Source organism: Typopeltis vanoorti, chromosome 7 (assembly GCF_054136105.1).
Source record: "Typopeltis vanoorti isolate ZY-2024b chromosome 7, IOZ_Tvanoo_1.0, whole genome shotgun sequence".
Taxonomy (NCBI): domain Eukaryota; kingdom Metazoa; phylum Arthropoda; class Arachnida; order Uropygi; family Thelyphonidae; genus Typopeltis; species Typopeltis vanoorti.
In genome coordinates this window covers 124,919,075-124,942,016 of record NC_143555.1, presented here as the reverse complement: position 1 = coordinate 124,942,016, position 22,942 = coordinate 124,919,075, and the positions used below count along the sequence as shown (strand labels likewise).

The following is a 22,942-nucleotide window of genomic DNA, read 5'->3' as shown; positions in this document are numbered from 1 at the left end:
TGGCTAAAGAAACAAGTAATAAATGAGCAGCTAGAAATAAGTTATAAAAAGTATTCAAACTCAGCAACAAAACAATTGCAGAAGAAATATGCCTCGATGTGTGGGAAGAAGAAGAATAAAACCATCTAAATATGGATCGACAACAAAAGAATTTATGCCAAGTATCAGAAGCAGATGCCAGCTGATCTCTTCAAGTTTAACCCTTTGACATATAAATTATTTTTAAACTCTAAATTTGTTTGAAATTGACGCGAACTTTGTAACATCTGCAATACGTCAAAATCAATTTTGATGCACTCAACAAAAGATGTGTCACAGATGTCTTTGTATGTTAAAGGGTTAACCACGTTATTAATGGAACATTAAAAATGGCACACTATCTATATAGATTCCACATTCTGGAACCCATTCTGCATTTGTTCTCCATGCCTCAATCACCTACTCTTTGACTGTCAGCTTCTGGACTCCATCTGAATAACTCTAATACAACACATCATTACTTCAGGAGATGAGTGGCCAGTGTCAAAATAGAGACTTATCCAAAGTATAATTCAAAATTATTTAAGCTTGCCAGCAGGATCAATTCCTATTGTTGTAATGTAATATAAACTACTCACAATATCAGGATTATATAGTGTGTAAATAAATCTATCTATCTATCTATATATATACACATCTCTCTCTCTCTCTCTCTCTCTCTCTCTCTATATATATATATATATATATATATAAATGTTAATTAATACATGCAGTATATACACTATATGTAACTGGAGCATGTAGAAAATAAAATAGCAGGGCTTAATAAAAAATCAATACTGCTATTAAGCTGAACATTTTGATGTTTCTTTTTATGTCCCCCCCCATATCTGACTTACCCATCGATGACAATGATTTATGGGTGGGAGTATCTGCTTGTGATTATCATCATCATTTTCTGACATGCATCCTCAAAGGACAAGGGATATTAAGACAATATTACAAGATCAAGATTTATTATTTCTGGCCTCCTATCAATAACTTTCTTCCAAATTAATCTTAATATACATTAATTTCTAATGCAATGTCAAATATCCCCATTTCAGAAAAAAAAAAAAAAATATATATATATATATTACAAACCAAAGGCTCATTGCTTTTGATCAATTGCACAACTTTTACACTTTCTTCTTCATCATCTTCTTCAAAACAAGGCACATTTGGTAATGCTGGAAGGAAGTCCTTTGTAGCTATCTGATCATGAGCTTGAAGAAGAGCCTGAGATAAAATATATCAGAAACTATTTCAACATATCAACTCCAAAATGTTTCAATAATGAAAAAAAAAAAAAAAAAAAAAAGAGTTAAACACTGGCAGAAAATGACAAACATCACTCCCAACAAATATTCAAATACTTTTTTTAACATAAAAAGAGAAGTTAATAAATTATTATTCTTTTTTTAAAATTCAGAATTTAAATTTAAATTCTTCTATTTTCAGACATCCCAGAGATGGCTGGAAAACAAACTATGTAATATTGCTCATTGTTCTACAGGATTGATCTTTATTGTTCTACCATCCAGTTTTCATGTGTAGGCTATGCCAATCAACGATGGGTATTTATTATTGTTAACAAAAAGCTTGTGGGCTAAAGCAAATCTTTGTGAAAATTCATGGTGTGTAGCTATATAATAGTACAGCTGCACACCATGTAGTGCCAGTTATTTCATCTGACAGTAAGATGGGAATAAGTGGCCTTCTTAATGAGCTGGCTCCTGTCCATCATTATTTTAGACCAATCTGGTCATAATGTGAGGCATTTCTTCAGCAATGTGTTAACTATGTACTTGAGAATGCTTAACTGCTATGCAAGAATTGCTAGTATGGTTAGCTGAGTAGATAGCATCTCCATGGTACAAGAGTTAGAGTTTGTATCCCACCATGGAATAAATGTGAAATTTGATGCCTGCCATGAGACCACTATCCTTTTATTCGAGGCCTGAAATGGCTTGAAAATAATTCATCACTTTTGGTCTTTGAGCAGGATTTCTAGATTATCTAAACTGAGTCTATTGACAATGCACAGTGTACTACAGGTTTATAACCTTTCTGTAGGCTAGATTAAAAAAAAAAAAAAAAACAGCATATATTCATTCTCTAAATAATATCTGCCTATCCTTCCCCTCTGAAATGAAATTTGGAATGTTTGTATACTAATACTTGAATGTTTGTACAGGATAGTACATGATTGAAATGCCATCTGAGAGCAAACTTTCCTTTATTAGATCACAACTGAATATTATTCGATTTCCAACTTTTGGTTGGAAAGTGAATGTGGCTAAACTTTCTGTCAAATCATTTCATCAATTAATGACATATATAATTAAGTATATATATCATTCCTAATAACAATGATTCATCATTCAACGACTGAATATTTAAAAACATTAGGATATTCAATAGAAAAGCAACATAAATCTACATATTTATTTTAATCAAAAAAGAATATCATCAAATTACTGACATGTACCCTCAAGAGCAGGATATGATAGTACTACATGAAAAATTTACATCATTACTAACTTCCTATCTACAATTTTCCTCCAAATTAATCTGTCACCTGTCAAGATTCCAACATTATCAGATCTTATATCTCTATCTTCTAAGGCACTTTTTACCGTATAAATCCACCTATACCTCGATCTTCCTCTGTGTCTTTTTCCTGCCAATCTGGCAGAGAACACTTGTCTTGCTAATCTTTCCTCTCCTATTCTGTTTAAGTGACCATACCACCTGAGATTAGCTCTGCTAACATATTCCTGGATGCAAACAATGTAAATGTTCTTTCCTAATATCCTCGATTTTTAATATGATATTGCCACTGATGCCATTTGTTCATGCCCCTAATCGTTCTCAGGACTCTCATATCTGCGGACTCTAGTCTTTGATCAAGTGTTTTACTTCTAACCCAGCTCTCAGAACCATAAGTTAAAATTGGTTTGAACACTGTCTTGTATATGGCTAATTAAGTGTTTTGACTAATTTCTCTCTTATTCCATAATAATTTATTCAACTGACTTCCTACCATACCAGCTTTGCTGATTCTGTTGTCTATTTCCATATTTAATTTGCCATCTTCACTAAAAATCATGCCTAAGTAGCTGAAATGTTTTACCTGTTCTATAGGTTCTCCATTCACAATGCACTTGATGATATTCTCAATGGTTCTGAGTATTTTCATTGTCTTGTTATTACAACAGTCATTAAATTTAGTCAGGGTATCTTGCAGAGTTGTAGCGAATTTATTTAGAAGTATAACATCGTCGGCATAAGGTGGGTGCTTAAGGGCCAAAGCTGTATAACTGAGAGGAGACCTCCACATAGCCTTTAAAGGAATGCGGAGAACCGAACAGGGCTTCTGACCTAATTTCCAATCCTCACCTTCTCGTGGTGCACCCTGTTGGGTATCTGCTTGGATACTGAACGGACGAGGATGGGCTGGCAATTTGGGATTTAGCCGACCAAATTGTATTCTTATTGGTTAAACCAAAATATAGAATGATGGTACAACATGACAAAATTTCATGTCGGCTGGGGCGTCGCCCGGTTAAACAAGGCCCCCGTTGTTTTCGCCAGGGAATCAGGGCGAACAGCGAAAAGTCAGCTACTGGAACAAATCTGAAAATAAACCCCAACTCAACATCACCAGAGTTAAAGATCGGTACTATCAACGTAAGAAGCCTGAATGGCAAAGAAATGGAGCTAGCTGAGGAATTAGATAAGTACCAGATCGACATAATAGGGGTGACTGAAACAAAAAAGACAAAAACTGGTGAGATCTTTCTGAGAAATAAATACAAAATGTTATATTCAGGCAATGACAATCAAGGAAAAGAAGGAGTAGCCATAGTATTCAACACAAAATACGAGGGTAATCTTCTTGAATGGCAGTCAGTCTCAAGTAGAGTAATGTGGGCAAATATGAGAATGGGGAACTGGACAATGAGACTTATTTGTGCCTATGGTCCCACAGAAGGTTATACTAAAGTAGAAGGGGAGGAATTTTTTGAGGCTTTAGAAAAAGCAACTGACACAATGAAAAATGAAAAGTTGGTCCTTGTTGGGGATCTAAATAGCAGAGTAGGAAATGATTGTGAGACATACAAAAATATTTTGGGAAAATTTGGAGAAAAGAGCAAAGCTAATAATAATGCCAAATATCTGTTGGATTTCTGCTCAGGACATGGACTGGTTATTACTAACACCATGTTCCAACATAAAAATGTGCACAAATTCACATGGAGAGAAGAGGCTAGGAATAAGAAAAGTCTCATTGACTATGTTATTGTTGATAGTGATGTTTTCTCCCTGGTGCAGGACACCAGAGTGTACAGAGGATTTGAAATTGGAAGTGATCACTATTTAGTCTTGAGCAGGATAAAATTGAATTTCATATTGAAAAGAATAACATGTAAGAAAGTTTTAAAGCGAATAAAAGTTGAGCAGCTCTCAGATGTAAGCTGTAGACTAAAATACACAAAGTTTATTGAAGGAAAAATGAAAGAGTTTGAGAAGAGGAATCAAACCTTGGAGATTCAGTGGCAAACTCTGAAGAAAACATTGATTGATTCTGCCAGAGAGGCATGTGGTGTGGTTGTTTGTAAGGATAAAAAAATCAGAACTCCCTGGTGGACACAGGAGGTTAAAGAGGCAGTGAATGAAAAGAAGAAAGCATACCAAAAGTTCCTGTCAAATAAGTCAGCTTGTGCTCTTAGAGAATATAGAGACAAATGCAAGAATGCTAAACACTGTGTAAAACTAGCTAAACAAAAGTCATGGGAGGACTTTGGCAACAATATAGAAAATAAATATCAAGAAGGTGGCAAAATATTCTGGAGGTTGTTGAAGAAGCTTAAGAATGGAGGAAAGAGTGCTATAAAAGGAATTAGAGATGATAAAGGTGACATGAAAACGGGAGAAAAAGATATCCTTGAAGTATGGAGTAATTACTTTGAAAAACTGCTAAATGAAACAAGCAGTGATGACAGTACAGTGATAAAAAACACTGACCAGGCATGCAGTCAGGAATACATATCCATACTTGAAGTAGAAAAAGCCATCAAAGGCTTGAAATGTGGAAAGGCAGCAGGAGTAGATGATATTCGACCAGAAATGCTGAAGTATGGTGGTATAAGAGTCTTACAGTGGCTGCACTGCATAGTTCAGAAAGCCTGGACAGAGGGAAGAATTCCCGATGATTGTAATAGAGCTCTCATAGTACCCATATATAAAAAGGGAAATAAAACTGCATGTGAGAATTACAGAGGTATTTCCCTACTGAGTGTTCCTGGCAAGATCTATGCAAGTATACTTGAGAAACGGTTGAGAAGAATTGTGGAAGAAAAAGCTTGGTGAAGAACAAGCTGGATTCAGGCCAAATAGAGGCTGTCAGGATCAGATCTTCACTTTACGACAAATAGTCGAGAAAGCATGGGAATATAACAAAGATCTGTATTTAAGTTTTGTCGATCTGGAAAAGGCATATGACAAGGTGCCAAGAGAGAAGCTATTCAATACGCTGCAGTTATATGGTGTCAATGGGACATTATATCAAGCAATACTTAGTCTTTATTTGAGTTGTAAGTCAGCAGTTAGAATTGAAGGAAGTACAGGAAGATGATTTAATATTAAATCTGGTGTGAGACAAGGATGTACATTATTCCCTCTGTTATTCATTATCTATATGGATCACATCATGAAGGAAAGTGGTATTAAACATGATATCAAAATTGGAGATGTTAATGTCAGCTGTTTGCTTTATGCGGATGATGTTATACTTCTAAATAAATCCGCTACAAGTCTGCAAGATTCTCTGACTAAATTGAATAGCTGTTGTAATAGATATGGTATGAAGGTCAGCAATAAAAAGACAAAGACAATGAAAATAGGCAGAATCTTTGAAAATGTCAACTGTGTTGTGAATAGAGAACCTGTGGAACAAGTAAAACATTTCAGCTATTTAGGCACGATTTTTACTGAAGATGGTAAATTAAATATAGAAATAGACAACAGAATCAGCAAAGCTGGTATGGTGGGAAGTCAACTGAATAAATTCATATGGAATAAGAGAGAAATTAGTCGGAACACTAAATTAGCTGTATACAAGACAGTGTTCAAACCAGTTTTAACTTATGGATCTGAGAGCTGGGCCAGAAGTAAAACACTTGACCAAAGACTAGAGACCGCAGATATGAGAGTCCTGAGAAAGATTATAGGTGTGAACAGATGGCATCAATGGCAGTATCATATTAAAAACGAGGATATTAGGAAAGAACTTGACATTGTCAGCATCCAGGAATGCGTTAGCAGAGCTAATCTCAGGTGGTATGGTCGTTAAACAGAATGGGCGAGGAAAGATTAGCAAAACAAGTGTTCTCTGCCAGGTTGTCAGGAAAACGACCGTGAGGAAGACCAAGATATAGGTGGATTGATACGGTACAAAGTGCTTTAGACGATAGAAATATAAGATCTGATAATATTGGAGTGTTGACAAGTAACAGACTGATTTGGAGGAAAATTGTAGATAGGAAATTAATAATGATGTAATTTTTTTCATGTAGTACTATCATATCCTGTACACCCCTTGAGGGTACATGGCAAGAATTTGATGATGATGACATCGTCTGCATAAAGCAAAGAGCTGACATTAACATCTGCAATTTTGATATCATGTTTAATACCACTTTCATTCATAATGTGAATCCATATAGATAATGAATAACAGAGGGGATAATGTACATCCTTGTCTGACACCAGATTTGACATCAAACCATCTTCCTGTACTTCCTTCAATTCTAACTGCTGACTTACAACTCAAATAAAGACTTAAGAATTGCTTGATATAATGTCCCAGTGACCCATACAACTGTAGTGTTTTGAATAGCTTCTCTCAGGGTACCTTGTCATATGTCATTCCCAGATCTCCAAAACTTAATTACAGATCTTTCTTGACATGTACCCTCAAGGAGTGTACAGGATATGATAGTACTACATGAAAATTTACATCATTACTAACTTCCTTTCTTCAATTTTGTCATGTTATATTCCCATGATTTCTCAACCATAAAGTGAAAATCTGATCCTAAATCCAGCTTGTTCTTCACCAAGCTTCCCTTCCACAATGCTTCAATCGTTTTTCAAGTATACGTGCATATTACCAGGAACACTCAACAAAGTAATACCTCTGTAATTCTCACTCTAGTTTTATTTCCCTTTTTATATATGAGTACTATGAGAGCTCTATTCCAATCATCAGGAATTTGTCCCTCTGTGAAGGCCTTCTGAAATATGCAGTGTAGCCACTGTAAAACTTTTATAGTTCCATACTTCAGCATTTCTGGTCTAATATCATCAATGCCTGCTGGCTTTCCACACTTCAAGCTTTTGATGGCTTTTTCTACTTGAAGTATGGATATGTATTCTGGAATGCATGCCTGTTGAGTGTTTTTTACCACAGTGCTATCACTGCTTGATCTCATAGCAATTTTTCGAAGTAATTACTCCATACTTCAAGGATATCTTTTTTTCCAGTTTACATATCACCTTTATCATCTCTAATTCCTTTTACAACACTCTTTCCTTCATTTCTGAGCTTCTTCAACAACCTCCAGAATATCTTGCCACCCTCTTGATATTTATATTCTATGTTCTTACCAAAGTCTTCCCATGACTTTTGTTTAGCTAGTTTTCACACTGTTTAGCTTTATTAGACTTGTCTCTGTATTCTCTAAGAGAACAAGCTGACTTATTTGCCAGGAACTTTTGATATGCTACCTTCTTTTCTTTCACTGCCTCTTTAATTTCCTGTGTACATCATGGGGTTCTGATTTTCCTATCCTTGCAGACGTCACCACATGCCTCTCTGGCTGAATCAATCAGGGTTTTCTTCAAGGTTTGCCACTGAATCTCCAAGGTTTGGTTCTTGTTCTCAAACTCTTTTATTTTTTCTTCAATAATCTTTCTGTATTTTAGTCTGCAATTCACATCTGAGAGCTGCTCAACTTTTATTCGCTTTAAAACTTTCTTACATGTTCTTCTTTTCAAAATGAAATTCAATTTTATTCTGCTTAAGACTAAATAGAGATCATTTCTAATTTCAAATCCTCTGTACACTCTGGTGTTCTGCACCAAGGAGAAAGTATCACTATCGACAATAACATAGTCAATGAGACTTTTCTTATTCATTGCCTCTTCTCTCCATGTGAATTTGTGCACATTTTTATTTTGGAACATTGTGTTAGTAATAACCAGTCCATGTCCTGAGCAGAAATCCAACAAGCATTTGCCATTATTATTAGCTTTGCTCTTTTCTCCAAAATTTCCCAAAATATTTTTGTATGTCTGACAATCATTTCCTACTCTGCTATTTAGATCCCCAACAAGGACCAACTTTTCCTTTTTCATTGTGTCAGTTGCTTTTTCTAAAGCCTCAAAAAATTCCTCCACTTCTACCTTAGTAGAACCTTCTGTGGGACCATAAGAACAAATAAGTCTCACTGTTCAGTTTCCCATTCTCATATTTGGTTACTCTACTTGAGACTGCCTGCCATTCAAGAAGATTAGCCTCGTATTTAGTGTTGAATACTATGGCTACTCCTTCTTTTCCTTGATTGTCATTGCCCGAGTATAACATTTTGTATTTATTGCTCAGAAAGATCTCACCAGTTTTTGTCGTTTTTGTTTCAGTCATCCCTGTTATGTCGATCTGGTACTTATCTAATTCCTCAGCTAGCTCAATTTCTTTGCCATTCAGGCTTTTTATGTTTATAGTACCAATCTTGAACTCTGGTGATGTTGAGTTGGAGTGTGTTTCAGGATTTCTTCCAGTAGCTGACTTTTCGATATTCTCCCTGGTTCCCCGGTGAAAACAACGGTGGCTTGTTTAACTGGGTGATGCCCCAGCCGGCATGAAATTCTGTAATGTTGTACCATTGTAAATCTCGTGTGGTGAAAAATAGAAATATTTTTCACCTATATCGATTTTACATAGGCCATTAAAATATATAATTTTAATGTAATGTAATGTAATAATTTTGTAATATAATGTTAGAATAATTGAGCGTAGAACCACAAGTAATTGTAACTAGAAAGCACAGACAGATTTAGGCTAAAAAAACTGAAGGTCACTGGACTACGAGTTCTGCCACTAAAACCTAGTGTAAGTGTGGATGATAAGAGCATAACCAGTAAATCCAGTTTTTTTTTTGGATATGATATAAAAGGCAGAGATTTAGGCTCGAGGGATCGCTTATTTTTTCATTCCTGTGACAAGCTTTCGAGGAGTCGTGTCCCGCGAGCAGTAAGTTCTGGAAATCATGGGAAGTTCGCTGGCAGTATTACAAGATATTCTTCCATGAAATTCTTCAAAGAATGTACCGATCCACGCGCGTGCTAATTTGTAGCAGCTGACGAAGTTCCTACCATCGATGAAAAAAACGTATTACAGTTACAAGGAAGGAATCTGCAAGACGACAACCGTTGGATAGTGTCCAATCACAACCGTAGTGCACGTCAAAAGAAAGGAACTAGCGGAATTCACCCTTGCCCTTTCTTTGATTCAGGATTGTACGTGACATACTGAGCTTGTAAGTAGACTGCTTTATGTTAATAGCCTAGATTGCGTGTACAGAAGAGATAGATGTTAATTCTGTTTAGCTAATGGTATAATGTGGTTGAAGAGGTCAGAAAGCCGAACGTCAGTTTGAATGTGTATAATAGTTATCTGAAGCATCATATAACATAAGAGTTATCTTATGTTATCTGATGCTTACAACGTGTATAGTATAATTCAGCCTTATATTAATAGTAATGAAAGTAAGGGTATGTGTGCTAAAATCCATCCATGTGTTTAATAAGTTGAGTGTAGATAATTTCTTTATCTAATGATTTAAGTGAATTGTTCTAATGAATGTGTGGAGAATCTGACACGTGACGTGTCCTATTTACTTTTGTATATGAATTGTCCTACTTAGAATAAACACGTTTGATTTTGTTAATAGATTGCCTGACCTTTGTTAGCCAATGCACTGTCTCATAAAAACAAATCGAACCTGTGTGACCTAAGTAAAGTAACAGCCATGACTGAGTAATTCGGAGTTGCTTGAGATAAAATTGATTTAAAGATCATTATATGTGCTTAGCTAAATTATTCTCTTGTATGACTATTACACTTTTTTTATAAAATCTTTATCAAGTAGCTTTATTTTTATCCTCCTACATGTTTCACCAATCCGTTTCTATTGGCATCCTCAGGGAATACAAATCAGTAAGCAAAAATGAAGGTTACAGACTAGGTTATAACCGATGGTTCTAAATCATACAAAAAATTGGTATTGTGCGTGACAATGTGCGTGTCTCGTTAACGTGATTTATTCGTAATGACTCATGATGTAATTGTTATGAAAGTTCATTTCTTTGATATTTAATGATCTGATAAAAGTTTTCCAAATTTCTGGTAAAATTAGACCTTGATTCTTGTTTAGGTTTTCAGTTTTACGGACGACTGCAGCTGCTTCTTTAAAGGTTCTTGAATGGTAGTTATCTTCTATGTATGGCATAAGGCTCTTATCCCACTCAATGTGATGGTTAGTAGAGGCAAAGTGGCATGAAAGGCCTGAAATGTCTTGTCTGTTATTTCTGACATATCCTATGTGTTCTTTCTTTCTCGTTTCGAAGCTTCTAGATGTTCTGACCTACGTAACTAATACCACATGAACAAGGAATATTATATACTCCAGAGTATTTGTAGAATGGGTGAGGATCTTTCGGTGATCTTAAAAATTTCCGAATAGTGTTGATTGGTTTGAATGCCACTCTGATCTTATGTGGTTTTAAAAGGTTAGCTAATTTTTTGGAAAGGTTGTTGACAAAAGGAATCGTAATTGTACTGATGTATTGGACGTCATCACGTTGTCGATGTGGTATATCAGTAAATAGAATCTTGTTATAGAGTCTTTTAGGGTAACCATTTAAAGAAAGTTCTCTGGATATTGTGGTTAATTCCGTGAGTAGGTCATCCTTGTCTGTCGTATACTGTATAGCTCTTTTCTTGAGACTATGGATAATGCTAATTTTCTGAGCTATGTAATGAGCTGAGTTGAAATGTCGGTAACGTCCAGTATTTGTAGGTTTTCTGTATACAGATAGGTTGATACTATTATTGGATTGTTTCTTTATTAAAACGTCAAGGAATGGCAGTTTTTTATCTTTCTCCATTTCTAATGTGAATTTGATGGTATTGTGGAAACTATTGATTTGGTTGAGGTAATTCATTAGTTCTTCTTTTGTATGATCCCAAATGATAAAGATGTCATCTACATATCTGTACCAAATTTTCGGTTTTGGAACGATCTGGGTTAAGATTTTTTTCTCTAGATCTTCCATGAATAAGTCAGCAACTGGAGGTGGGAGGGGGCTACCCATAGCTAATCCAGTTAGTTGTTTGTAGAACGTTTCTTGCCAAATGAAATAGTTAGAAGTTAAATTGAACAAAGTAGTGATGTTTCTTGGGAACAATTTCTCTAAGATGTTGATGACTTCAACCACTGGAATGTTAGTAAACAGAGATGTGATGTCCAGGCTTGCTAGTATATCCTCTTCAAAAATAGGGATATTTTTTATTTTATCTATAAAATATTTTGAGTTTTTAATATAAGTATCCGAGACGTGAATGTGTTGTTGTAAAATCTTCGCAAGATGCTTGGATAGTTGGTAAGTGGGAGAATAGATTCCATCAACTATTGGACGTAATGGTATACCTTCTTTGTGAATTTTTGGAAGGCCATACAATCTAGGAGTAAGTGGATGCATAGATTTTAATTTTTTTATAATTTCTATAGGCCAATTATTCATTCCACGTAATAATTCATTGGTGTCATTATGATTTTTTGTCGTAGGATCTCTACTGAGAACTTCATATACAGACCTGTCAGATAATAGAGTTTTAATTTTTTCTTTATAATCTGAAGTATTTAATATAACTGTATTATTACCTTTGTCGGCTTTGAGTATGATGATATCTTTATTATTCCTTAATTTGAGAAGCGTTCTTCTTTCCATTTGGTTAGAGTTGGTGTTAGAAGATCTTGACTGAGCTGAAAGGATTATGCTGCTTTTTAATCGCAAGTCATTAGCTGTTGGAGCTGGTAGTAATGAGAAGGCTTTTTCTAAGTTGCAGATGAACTCTATTTTAGGAATGACAGTGGGTTTTAAAGCAAAGTTGAAACCTTTTTTGAGGATAGAGATCTCAGGTTTACTTAAAACGTGTTTAGATAGGTTAATTATCACTTGGTTATCTGGTAGAGACGGTTTGCAGTTGTTATGATTATCATACAGTATACTGAATTTATCAATTTGTGTCTTTTTGCTGTGATTAAATGTTTTGGTAAAACTGTGGTTAATCATATTGTCTAATAGTTGCCATGTCTCAGCATCAAGATTATTAGAGATATCTGTAAATAAATTATAGCACTGTGAGTCTATTTTGCTAAGCATGAATCTCATATGGCGAATTCTTTCTCTAAGAAGAGCATACGAAGTTCGTTGGTAAATCAAGTTGGCTTGTCTAGTTTTATAAGATTGTTTCAAACGAAGAAATTTTGGGATCACGCTATTGTCTCTACATCTTTTTAAAAAATTCAGATGGTTTAAATACCTAGCTTTTTTGCATTTTAAACCTTCGAGATTGCGTACCTTTTGTTTGGTGAACTCGTTGATCCTGTTCATTATGTTGAATTTTTTCTTGACAATTTTTCATAAGACTATTACACTTTTTTTATAAAATCTTTATCAAGTAGCTTTATTTTTATCCTCCTACATGTTTTGCCAATCCGTTTCTATTGGCATCCTCAGGGAATACAAATCAGTAAGCAAAAAAGAACCATCGGTTATAACCTAGTCTGTAACCTTCATTTTTGCTTACTGATTTGTATTCCCTGAGGACCAATAGAAAAGGATTGGCGAAACATGTAGGAGGATAAAAATAAAGCTACTTGATACAGATTTTATAAAAAAAAGTGTAATAGTCTTATGAATAATTGTCAAGAAAAAATTCAACATATTCTCTTGTATGTAAAGGAAAGATAGAATATTCTTTTACAAGATCCTTAATGGTGCAGTTGTTATCAAAAATAAATTTTTAAGGACTAATACATTTTGAATTATAGCAAATTAGATTAAGGATTTTGTCCCAGCCAGAGACTTTTTCATAAGTCTATGATACTAGCATGTGTGAGACTATACTTTATGGCCTTGAAAGGGAGGAAGAAAGCTAAGTAGATTGTGAAAGGACTAAAGTTAAATAATAGTATTATACGCGAGTTAGAACATTTAGGCATTTTGTACAAGCTTGAGCAACCACAAAAATAATGAAGTAAGAGGGGAACACATTGAGAAAAAAGGTAACATAATAAAAAACTAAATATTACAATTGGTGCAGTTCGACATAAATATAAATAACAATTATGAAAATTATTACACCATCATTTTATATTCCCAAATTGCCAGCCCATCCTCGTTCATTCAGTATCCAAGTGGAAACCTAACAGGGTGCACCACGAGAAGGTGAGGACTGGACATTAGGTCAGAAGCCCTGGTCGGTTCTCTGCATTCCTTTAAAGGCTATGTGGAGGTCTCCTCTCAGTTATACAGTTTTGATCCTTAAAAGAATATTTCCCATAAATATGCAACATTTTGTAATATACCAAAAAAAAAAAAAAAAGTATTTTTTTAAAATAAGTATATACTAAATTGGAAATATATCATCCCAGCTACATGAGCGAGGGAGGGAGAGGGAAAGAGAGAGAAGAATAACATACCACAATGTGAGGTTTGCTTAAAAGCTGGCATAGTTGTTTGGCTTCTGGTGAAAACTTCTGCACTAATAACTGTCTAACCTGTTCAATAAATAAAGCAAATCAAACTCAATCAGTAATCAGAAAGATATCACTAAATCAAACAAAAAGATAAATATCACAAAAAAAAATAGAAATAAATTATAAAGAAAAAATATAATAATAATAAATGGAATGGAATTGAATGAAATGGTTTACTGAATTAAATTATTTAAGGAACAGGGAAGAGGCAAGGAAAATATTGAAATATGGATTATATTTAAGTGCTTCAGTAGTGCAAGTGGAAGAACAATGTGCCCATTGATTGGAAAGGACCCATTGATTCTCATCATGCTGAAAGGAATCTTTATATGGACTTTTTCGAATGAAAGCAAGTTAGCTGATCTCATAATGAAGGTGGTAGAGTTTTTTCCTCCTGGAAACTTGGGTTTTTTCACCCAGTGTACAGGTAAATCAGCCATGAGAACAAACACAGTTTATAGACAAGAAATACTTTGTTTGTGGTGGCAGTAGATGGCATTAATGGCAGTAGTGTCATTGTGTGTAGTTGGAGAATTAAGTAGTAGAGAAGATGGTGAGATGTGTGTGTAGCAGAGTAAAGAGTAAAGTTTTAGCAAGGCAGCATGTGCTCTGAGAGAGTACAGAAAGAAATATAAGAAAGTGAAGAAATGTGTAAAAGTAGTTAAACAAAAGTCATGAGAAGACTGGTAAGAAGGTAGAGGGTAAATATCTGGAAGGTGGCAAAATGTTCTAGAGGCTATTGGGAAAAGCTTAGAAATAGAGGAAAGAGTACTGTATAAGAAATTAGAGGTGACATGAAAATTGAAGATAAAGACATTTTAGATGAATGAAAAACAAGAAATACAAAACAATGAAAAAATCACAAAATTGAAGATACCAATATACAGGAAAGTATAAAAGAAATAGTAATGGAAGAATTAGAAAAAGAATTAAAAAACTCAAGAAATAGAAAAAGCCTGGGCCTGGATGGAATATACATTGAGCTCTTTAAATATGCAGACAATAGCTTAAAAGAAAACCTACTTAAACTTTTCAATAATATCTGAAAATCTCAAAAGATCCCCAAAAAATGGAAAACTGGAGTAGTAATAAATATTCACAAAAAAGGTCCCAAGGACAAATGTGGAAATTACAGAGGCATTACTTTCTTAATAACAGCATCTAAATTATATGCAAACATCTTAAACAACAGACTAATTAAATATACAGAAAATTATTTAGAAGAAGAACATTGTGGTTTAGAAGAGGGAGAGGATGCACAGATGTCTCTTTCACAATGCAACAGATCACAGAAAAAAAAAGAAGAAAAGAATTTAACCTGCACACTTTTCTTCTATTTATTGACTACGAAAAGGCATATGATAATTTTCCAGAAATCTACTCTGGAAAATATTACAAGATGATAAAATACCTCCTAAATTAATTAAAGCAATAAAAAGTCGATACAGAGAAACAAAAATTTGAATCAAATTTGCAGATGGAACATTATCAGAACCTCTAACTATAAATAAAGGGGTAAGACAAGGTTGCGGCTTCTCCCCAATCCTATTCAACATTTATATAAACAGAATCCTAAAAGAATGGAAAACAACTGTCCAAGATGGAATTAAACTAACAAATAATAAACAGCTAAATACAATGCTTTATGCAGATGATCAAGTACTAATTTCAAATTCAGAAGATAAACTCCAAATTGCAACCAACCATCTAAATGAAATAGCAAAAAGATTTTAAATGAAAATATCTGAAACAAAAACAAAAGCTATGGCAATGTGTGGAAACACCATTCAAAATGTCAAAATTATGCTTAACAATAAAATAATAGAACAAGTTACAGAATTCAAATACTTAGGAAATATAATCTCACAATACAATACTGATTTACAATTGGAAGCAAGAACTACAAATTTACAACAGAATGAATGGCATAATTAAAGGAAATTTGGGAAAACAAATGACTCAAGAAACTCAAGATTATATAATATGACCTCTAAACCATCTCTCAAATTTGGGAGTGAAATCTAGATTTTAAAACAAAGAAACAGACAAAGATTGAAAGCAGCACAGATGAAGTTTCTAAGACCTCCTGGGACTCACTAGGTTAGATAAAAAGAAAACACAGAAATAAGAGAACGATTAGAACTAAAAGAACTAAACTGAACAAAGAACATCATAGAAGAAATAGAAGAATACTGGCTACACCACATAGAAAGGATGAATAACAATAGGATTTCCAAACTAGCATATAAATATAAACCTACAGGAAGAAGAGACCACGGATGTCCAAGACTAAGATGGAAGACCAACTTCATCTGCAGAGCAGGAACAGGATATAAAAAGCCTATACCTGAATTGCTCACACGACGATGAGATATTTTAGATATCTAAAGTAATGACTTTGAAAGATTGTTAAATGAAATAAGCAGTGACAGATCAGTAGTAGAAAATATTAAAGACAAAAACAATTAGCAGTATATATATATATACATATATCAATACTTGAGATATAAAGACTATTGAAAACCTGAATTGTGGAAAGGAAGATGGAATAGATTATTATTGTGTAACACCTCCAGGGAGTCAAAACTCATCGAGGAAGGGCATCTACTCTACTCTACGAGTTTCTGTCTCCATCAACTGCAACTACCTTCATCATCTACACCAACGCCATCTACCCCAGACCACCATCACTAGTATTTTCACAGACAATCACAAACATCCATGCTCATGGCAAGATTCGAACCCGCAGTCTTTTGGCTGGAGAGCGGATAAGCTAACCACTCGGTCAACCAGGCCGCATGATGACAACAAAAAAAGCTCAGATGCAGAGGGATATTAAAGTTTTACATAGTATAGTCAGAAGGCCTAGCTGGAATTTGACTTTTTTTTTTTATAGATGGGTATAAAAAGTAACTCGCATTGTACCCATCTTTAAAAGAAAGATGGGTACAATGTAAAAAATTAGAGAAATTTCCCTATTGAGCATTCTGTTCTGGGTAAGATTTATGCAAGCATACCTGAGAAAAGGTTAAGAAAAATAATGAAAGAAAAACTTGTAAATGAACAAGTTTATTTTAATTTTAAGATAAATAGCTGAGAAATCATGAGAATATAACAAGGATGTATAATTAATTTTATAGATCTGGAAAAAGCATCTGACAAGGTGCCAGGAGAAAAGCTGTTCAAAACACTACAATTATATGGTGTTAAAGACATTATATTGAGCAATACACTCTATATCTGAGTTGTAAATCAGCAGTTAGAACTGAAGAAGGTACGCAAAGATAGGTTGTAAAATCAGGTGTGAGACAAGGGTGCATGCTATATCCACTGTGGTTCATCATCTACATGAAACACATTATGAAAAAAAAGTGGTATTAGTTAGGTCTGATATCAAAATTGAAGATGTTAATCTCAGCACTTTACTTTCTGCGAATGAAATTATACTCTTAAACAATTCCAATATTGGTTTGCAGAATTACTTAACTAAACTGAATAATTGCTGTACAAATCTGGTATGAAAATCAGCAATAAGAAGCCAAATACCATAAAAATAGGCAGGAATTTTGAAAACATGAGCTGAATCATGAATATGAAAGCTACAGAATATAAAAATTTTGGTTATTTAGGAACAGATTTTAGTGAAGATGCAAATTATACATGGAAATAGACAACAAAATAAGAAAACTGGTATGGTAAGGAGTCAACTGAATAAATTTATATGGAATAAGAGAGAAATTAGTCATAACTCTACAGTAGCTGTATAGAAGACAGTGTTCCAACCAATTTTAACTTATGGTTCTGAGACCTGAGGTATAAATCAGCCAACTGATCAGAGAATAGAAACAAAGATGTGACAGTTCTGAAAAGTTAGGGTAGTGAACAAATGGTACCAATGGCATAATCTTATTAAAAATGAAGATATTAAAAAAAAATTAAAAAAAAAACCTTTGACATTGTTAGCATTAACTTTCTCACATGTTCTCAAGAACATGTGAGAAAGTTAATCTCTGCTAATATGGTCACTTAAACAGAAAGGAATATGAAAGGTTGGCAAAAATGCCAGAATGGCAAGAATGAGACAGAGGAAGACTAAGATGCAAGTAAACCAATGCATTTAGAAGTGCCTGAGAATATTGGAGTCCTAACAGATACAAGACTAATTTGGAAGAAAACTGTCAATATTAAATTAATAATAATATAAAATTTTCACACTGTAATAATACAGCACAAAAAATGGTTTAATGATGAATGCAAACTGGCAGTAAAGAAAAAGAAAAAAAAGATAGAAGCATTTGGCTTAATTACCCAACTGATATGCATACCACTTACAGATACAAAGAGTGCAGCAAGGAAGCCAAAACAATAATAAGACAACAGAAAAGAAAATTTTCATGCAAACAGATTGAAGAAATCCAGAAATACTTTACATAATGGGAGAGGAAAGATTAGCGAAACAACTGTTCTCTGCCAGGTTGGCAGGAAAAAGACCCAGAGGAAGACCAAGATATAGGTGGATTGATACAGTAAAAAGTGCCTTAGAACAGTGCTTCCCAAACTTCTGGATACCAGGGCCTGCTTTGGAAAAATTAAAATATTTCACGTCCCCCCTTGAAAAAAAATCGTAATATAGACATATATTATTATAATATTTATTGTATTTATATTCAATACAAAACATACACAGCGAATATTGCAAAAATCAAATGCAAATATTACATTTTTAGCATTTTATATACACATTTGACATGGCACATTATCTCATATTTTTATATAGATAGATATATTGTTATTGTACATTTGCAGTACAAGCACATGAAACATAAAACGATTAGTAATAAAGAAAGAATTAAAAACATCAAAGAAGTTTAATAACAATTTAATGTGATGGATGTGTTTCAATACTGCTACACCAACATCAGATGAAATATTTGAAACTGCAATTCTTAGATTTCTGCTTTGAAATGAAACTTATATGAATAAGCATATATTTACTAATATTCATTAAACGCCGAAATACGCAGGAAGCAAAATTTGTGAACCCGCACCAATGTGCAATTTTTTCCCATTAAAATATAAAAAACAACAAAAAAGAAATAATAAATAATAAAAATTAAATATGTTTCTTTTAAGATAAAAAAAATCTACTTAGTCTTAAAAGATTTTAAATTTGTTTTCATTATTTCACAGCCCCCCCCCCTCAACAAAACCTACGGCTCCCAAGGGGGGCATGGCCCACAGTTTGGGAAGCACTGCCTTAGAAGATAGAAATAATATAAGATCTGATAATGCTGGAATCTTGACAGGTAATAGATTGATTTGGAGGAAAATTGTAGATAGGACGTTAGTAATGATGTAAGTTTTTCATGTAGTACTATCATATTCTCTACACTCCTTGAGGATACATGTCAGGAATTTGATGATGATAAGAAATACTTTACAGTAACAACCCTAGAAAATTTTTCCATGAAATTAAAAAACAAAAAACATGCCCCCCATAGGAAGACAACAATAATCAATAATAGCAATGGACAAACAGGAGCCACTAGAGATGAAATAGCAAACAGGTGGAGACGGTACATGAACAAACTCTTAAATTGTGATGAACCTGCTGAGTGTTTTAAACAGAATACTTACCATACTTGTCATCCAAAAATATTTAATCCTTCACTAGATTAAGTACACTATCTGATCAAAAATATCTGGACACCTACTCGAAATCGTAATCAGACTTTCCCTGTGACCCACCTTCCAGTAGTGGACATTAATAAGGGGTGAGTATTTGCTTCTATGACAGCTCTAACTCTGCTGGGGAGACTTTCTAGCAGGTGTCGGAATGGCAGCACATTCTTCTTGAAGAGCTGTAGCCAGAACAGTTCGTGATGTGAGTCGTTGGGGTCTGGAGTGAAGTTGGTGTTCTAATTCATCAGAATGTTCTATGGGATTTAATGGCTCTTGGCTGGCCAGTCCATTTCTGGAATGTTGCTCTCCACAAACCATTACCTCACAGACCTTGTTTTATGGCAAGTAGAATTGTCATGCTGATACAGACAACAGTCATCACCAAATTATCTTCTACTGTATACAACGGGTCAAAATGTCCCTGTACCCTTCTGCATTTAGATTTCTGTGTAGTGTTACAAGAGGGCCAAGTCCATTCCATGAAAAACACACCCACACTGTAATGCCACCTCCTCCAAATTTCACTGTTGGCACTACACATGCTTGAAGGAATCATTCTCCAGGCATTTGCCACACCCAAACCCTCCCATCAGACTGCCACATGGTAAAGTGTGATTCATCACTCCAAATCGCACGTTTCAGTTGTCCACTGACATCACTCTTTACACTACTGCAGGCAGCACTTAGCGTTCACAGGAGAAATGTTTGGTTTATGGGCAGCTGCTCGACCATGGAACCTATTCTTCTTAACTCTTGATACACAGTCACGGTGCTGGCTGGACAGTAAGTAGCCCTGTGGAACTCCCAGGTGATTGTTTCACTTGATGTCTGGCGATCTCCACGAACCACCTTCTTCAACACTCAATGGTCCTTGTCTGTCATTAAACATGGCATACCTGACTATGGCTTTGTTGTGGTTGTGCCTTCACGTTTCTACTTCACAATCACGTCACCAACTGATGACTTGGGTAATTTGAGGAGGGTTGAAATGTCTCTAACAGATTTCTTACTGATGCTGCCACCAATAACTAGTCCACATTCAAAGTCACTGAGCTCCCTTGACCTACCCATTTTACTCGTACTTTTTATAACTGAATAACACAGATCTGTGCCTCTTTTTATACCGGTAAGTGAGGTCACAGTGACATCTAGATGTCAGTTTACAAATTACAGAGGGGTGTCCAGATACATTTGATCAGACAGTGTAGTATAAAGCAGCTCAAAGATAACAAGGCACCAGGTACTGATGAAATAATAGCCGAGCTCATTAAATATAGGAGAAGTGAATTAGTCACTCATACACAAGCTGGTAAATTTAATATGGAAAAAATAAGAGATACCTACAGAATGAAAAAAAATCGCTAATCATTCCAATATATAAAAAGGGAAACAAAAATGAATGTGGAAATTACAGAGAGATATCGCTACTGTCAGCAGGTTACAAAATTTTATCCAATATTATACTAAAAAGAATCTTACCTTATGCTGAAGAAAATATAGGTGAATATCAAGCAGGATTCCAAAGAAATAGATTGACAGTTGACCAAACTTTTACACAGACAAATACTGGAAAAAAAATGTAAATATAATCTGTAGGTTCAAATTTTATTTATAGACTTTAAAGAAGCATAAGAAAAGCATTTAAAGAGAAGGCCTTTGGGAGTAGTAGATGAACTAGGAATACCTCATAAGATATGTTGAATCAAAATTTGCACCACTGACAGTTGAAACATAGTATTAGCTAATGAAATTAGATCTGAGCCTTTTGATATTAAGACAGGATTGAAGCAAGGAGATGCCCTTTCACTCATTTTTTAATTTAGCATTAGAAAAATGTATTTGGGAAACTGTAAAAGATAACACAAACAAAACAGTAATATTAGGATATGCAGATAATATATACCTGGTTGGAGAAAATGCTGAAAATATTGGCAATGAAAACAAGATCCCTAGCCCCATCAAGTTCTTATAGCATAACACAGCTAATATAAATACATTTACTAACTCTGAACTGACAGCTATTATCATTGCCCAAATCTCCAGTCAATAATCATTCTTGTAGGTGCCAGATATCAGTAGCATCCCTGATTGCCCTACCTATCTTATCTCCATCAACAAACAACTGAAACATCTCCTTAGATCCTTCCAATATCGTTAATGTATAGACTGAACAACAGTGATCCAAGGACTGATCCTTGGGGTACACCATTCGTCACCTTAAATCAGGAAGACACTAGTAGCTATCATTATACTCTGAAGATGGATGGGATCCAACCATTGTAGACACAGTTATGCCTTGCAGAACCATAGACCTATTTATTTATTTTATTTAGCATATGGTATAATAAAGACACATGACATCAGAATATATAAATACATATTTGTGCAGACAATAAGAATGAGATAAGTAATGCACATATACAAATATCAGGTAAAAAAAAAGTCACTAAAATTTTAAGCCTAGTTCAGATAGCCAATCAAGAGCTGAAGGATTTGCCTCAAAAAAGTCTCTCAGGTTACCAGGTAGGTGCTTATGCTGCAGTCCTCCACAATGTGCTGGATGGTTAGGTTTATGGCCTCACAGTCGCATTGGAGTGTAGGTGATCTTGCCCACTTGTGTAAGCTGTCTGTGCAGATACCATATTCTGTGCATATTCTATTTAGGCTTTTCCACAGATGATGTGGAAGCTCAATCTTTTTTGGATTTTGGGTGGAAAGGATATACTTGTTAAGATGGCGATTTTTCTTTCCAAGTTTCTAGTCATTTCGAATTAATATTGAAATTGCTATTTAACTAGTTCTTCAGTCAGTATTAGTGGAGGCCATCAGGATTTAAGGCAATTCATATTTATATATGGGAGATCTTCATGTACTGGCAACAGAAGATTGCTGTTTATTTTTTTGTACTCTTTTACTAGAGCATCTTGTCAGCACAGGTTCAGTGGTGCAATATTGCTCAAAGTTGGAAGCCAGTAGAGGGGAGCAGATTTGAACCTGTTATTGTCCTCATCGTTGCATTTATTTGTGTGTTGATTTTCTTGATATGAGGAGTGTTTAGCCATACTGGTGAACAATATTCTGCCACAGAGTAGACTAGGGGCAACGTGCGGTATCACAGTGTAATAGCAGAAGAGCCCCATGTAGAACCACACAGTTTTTGTATAATGTTATTACGGGTTCTGATCGTTAAAGAGAGATTCTCCAGATGTCTTTTGAAAGGTAGTGTTCTATCCAAGGTAACACCCAGATATTTAGGGAAATCTTGGTGCTGCAGCATTGTGTTGTTAAAGCTGACCTGAAGTTTCCTATTTGACAATTTGGTGTTTAGGTGAAAAGAGCTACCTCGGTCT

The 22,942-nt window shown here is 34.6% G+C and overlaps 1 protein-coding gene across 1 annotated transcript in view; it reads right to left on the bottom strand.

Moving 5' to 3' along the window:
* LOC150105034 (MAGUK p55 subfamily member 7-like) overlaps positions 1-22,942 on the bottom strand; it is a 256,968-nt gene that overhangs the window by 99,814 nt on the left and 134,212 nt on the right. The window contains exons 7-8 of the mRNA XM_090395105.1: positions 13,854-13,931; positions 1,123-1,257 (exon numbers count right to left, since the gene is read on the bottom strand). Coding sequence (XP_090251231.1) covers positions 1,123-1,257; positions 13,854-13,931 — 213 coding nt within the window. The remainder of the gene's footprint in view (positions 1-1,122; positions 1,258-13,853; positions 13,932-22,942) is intronic.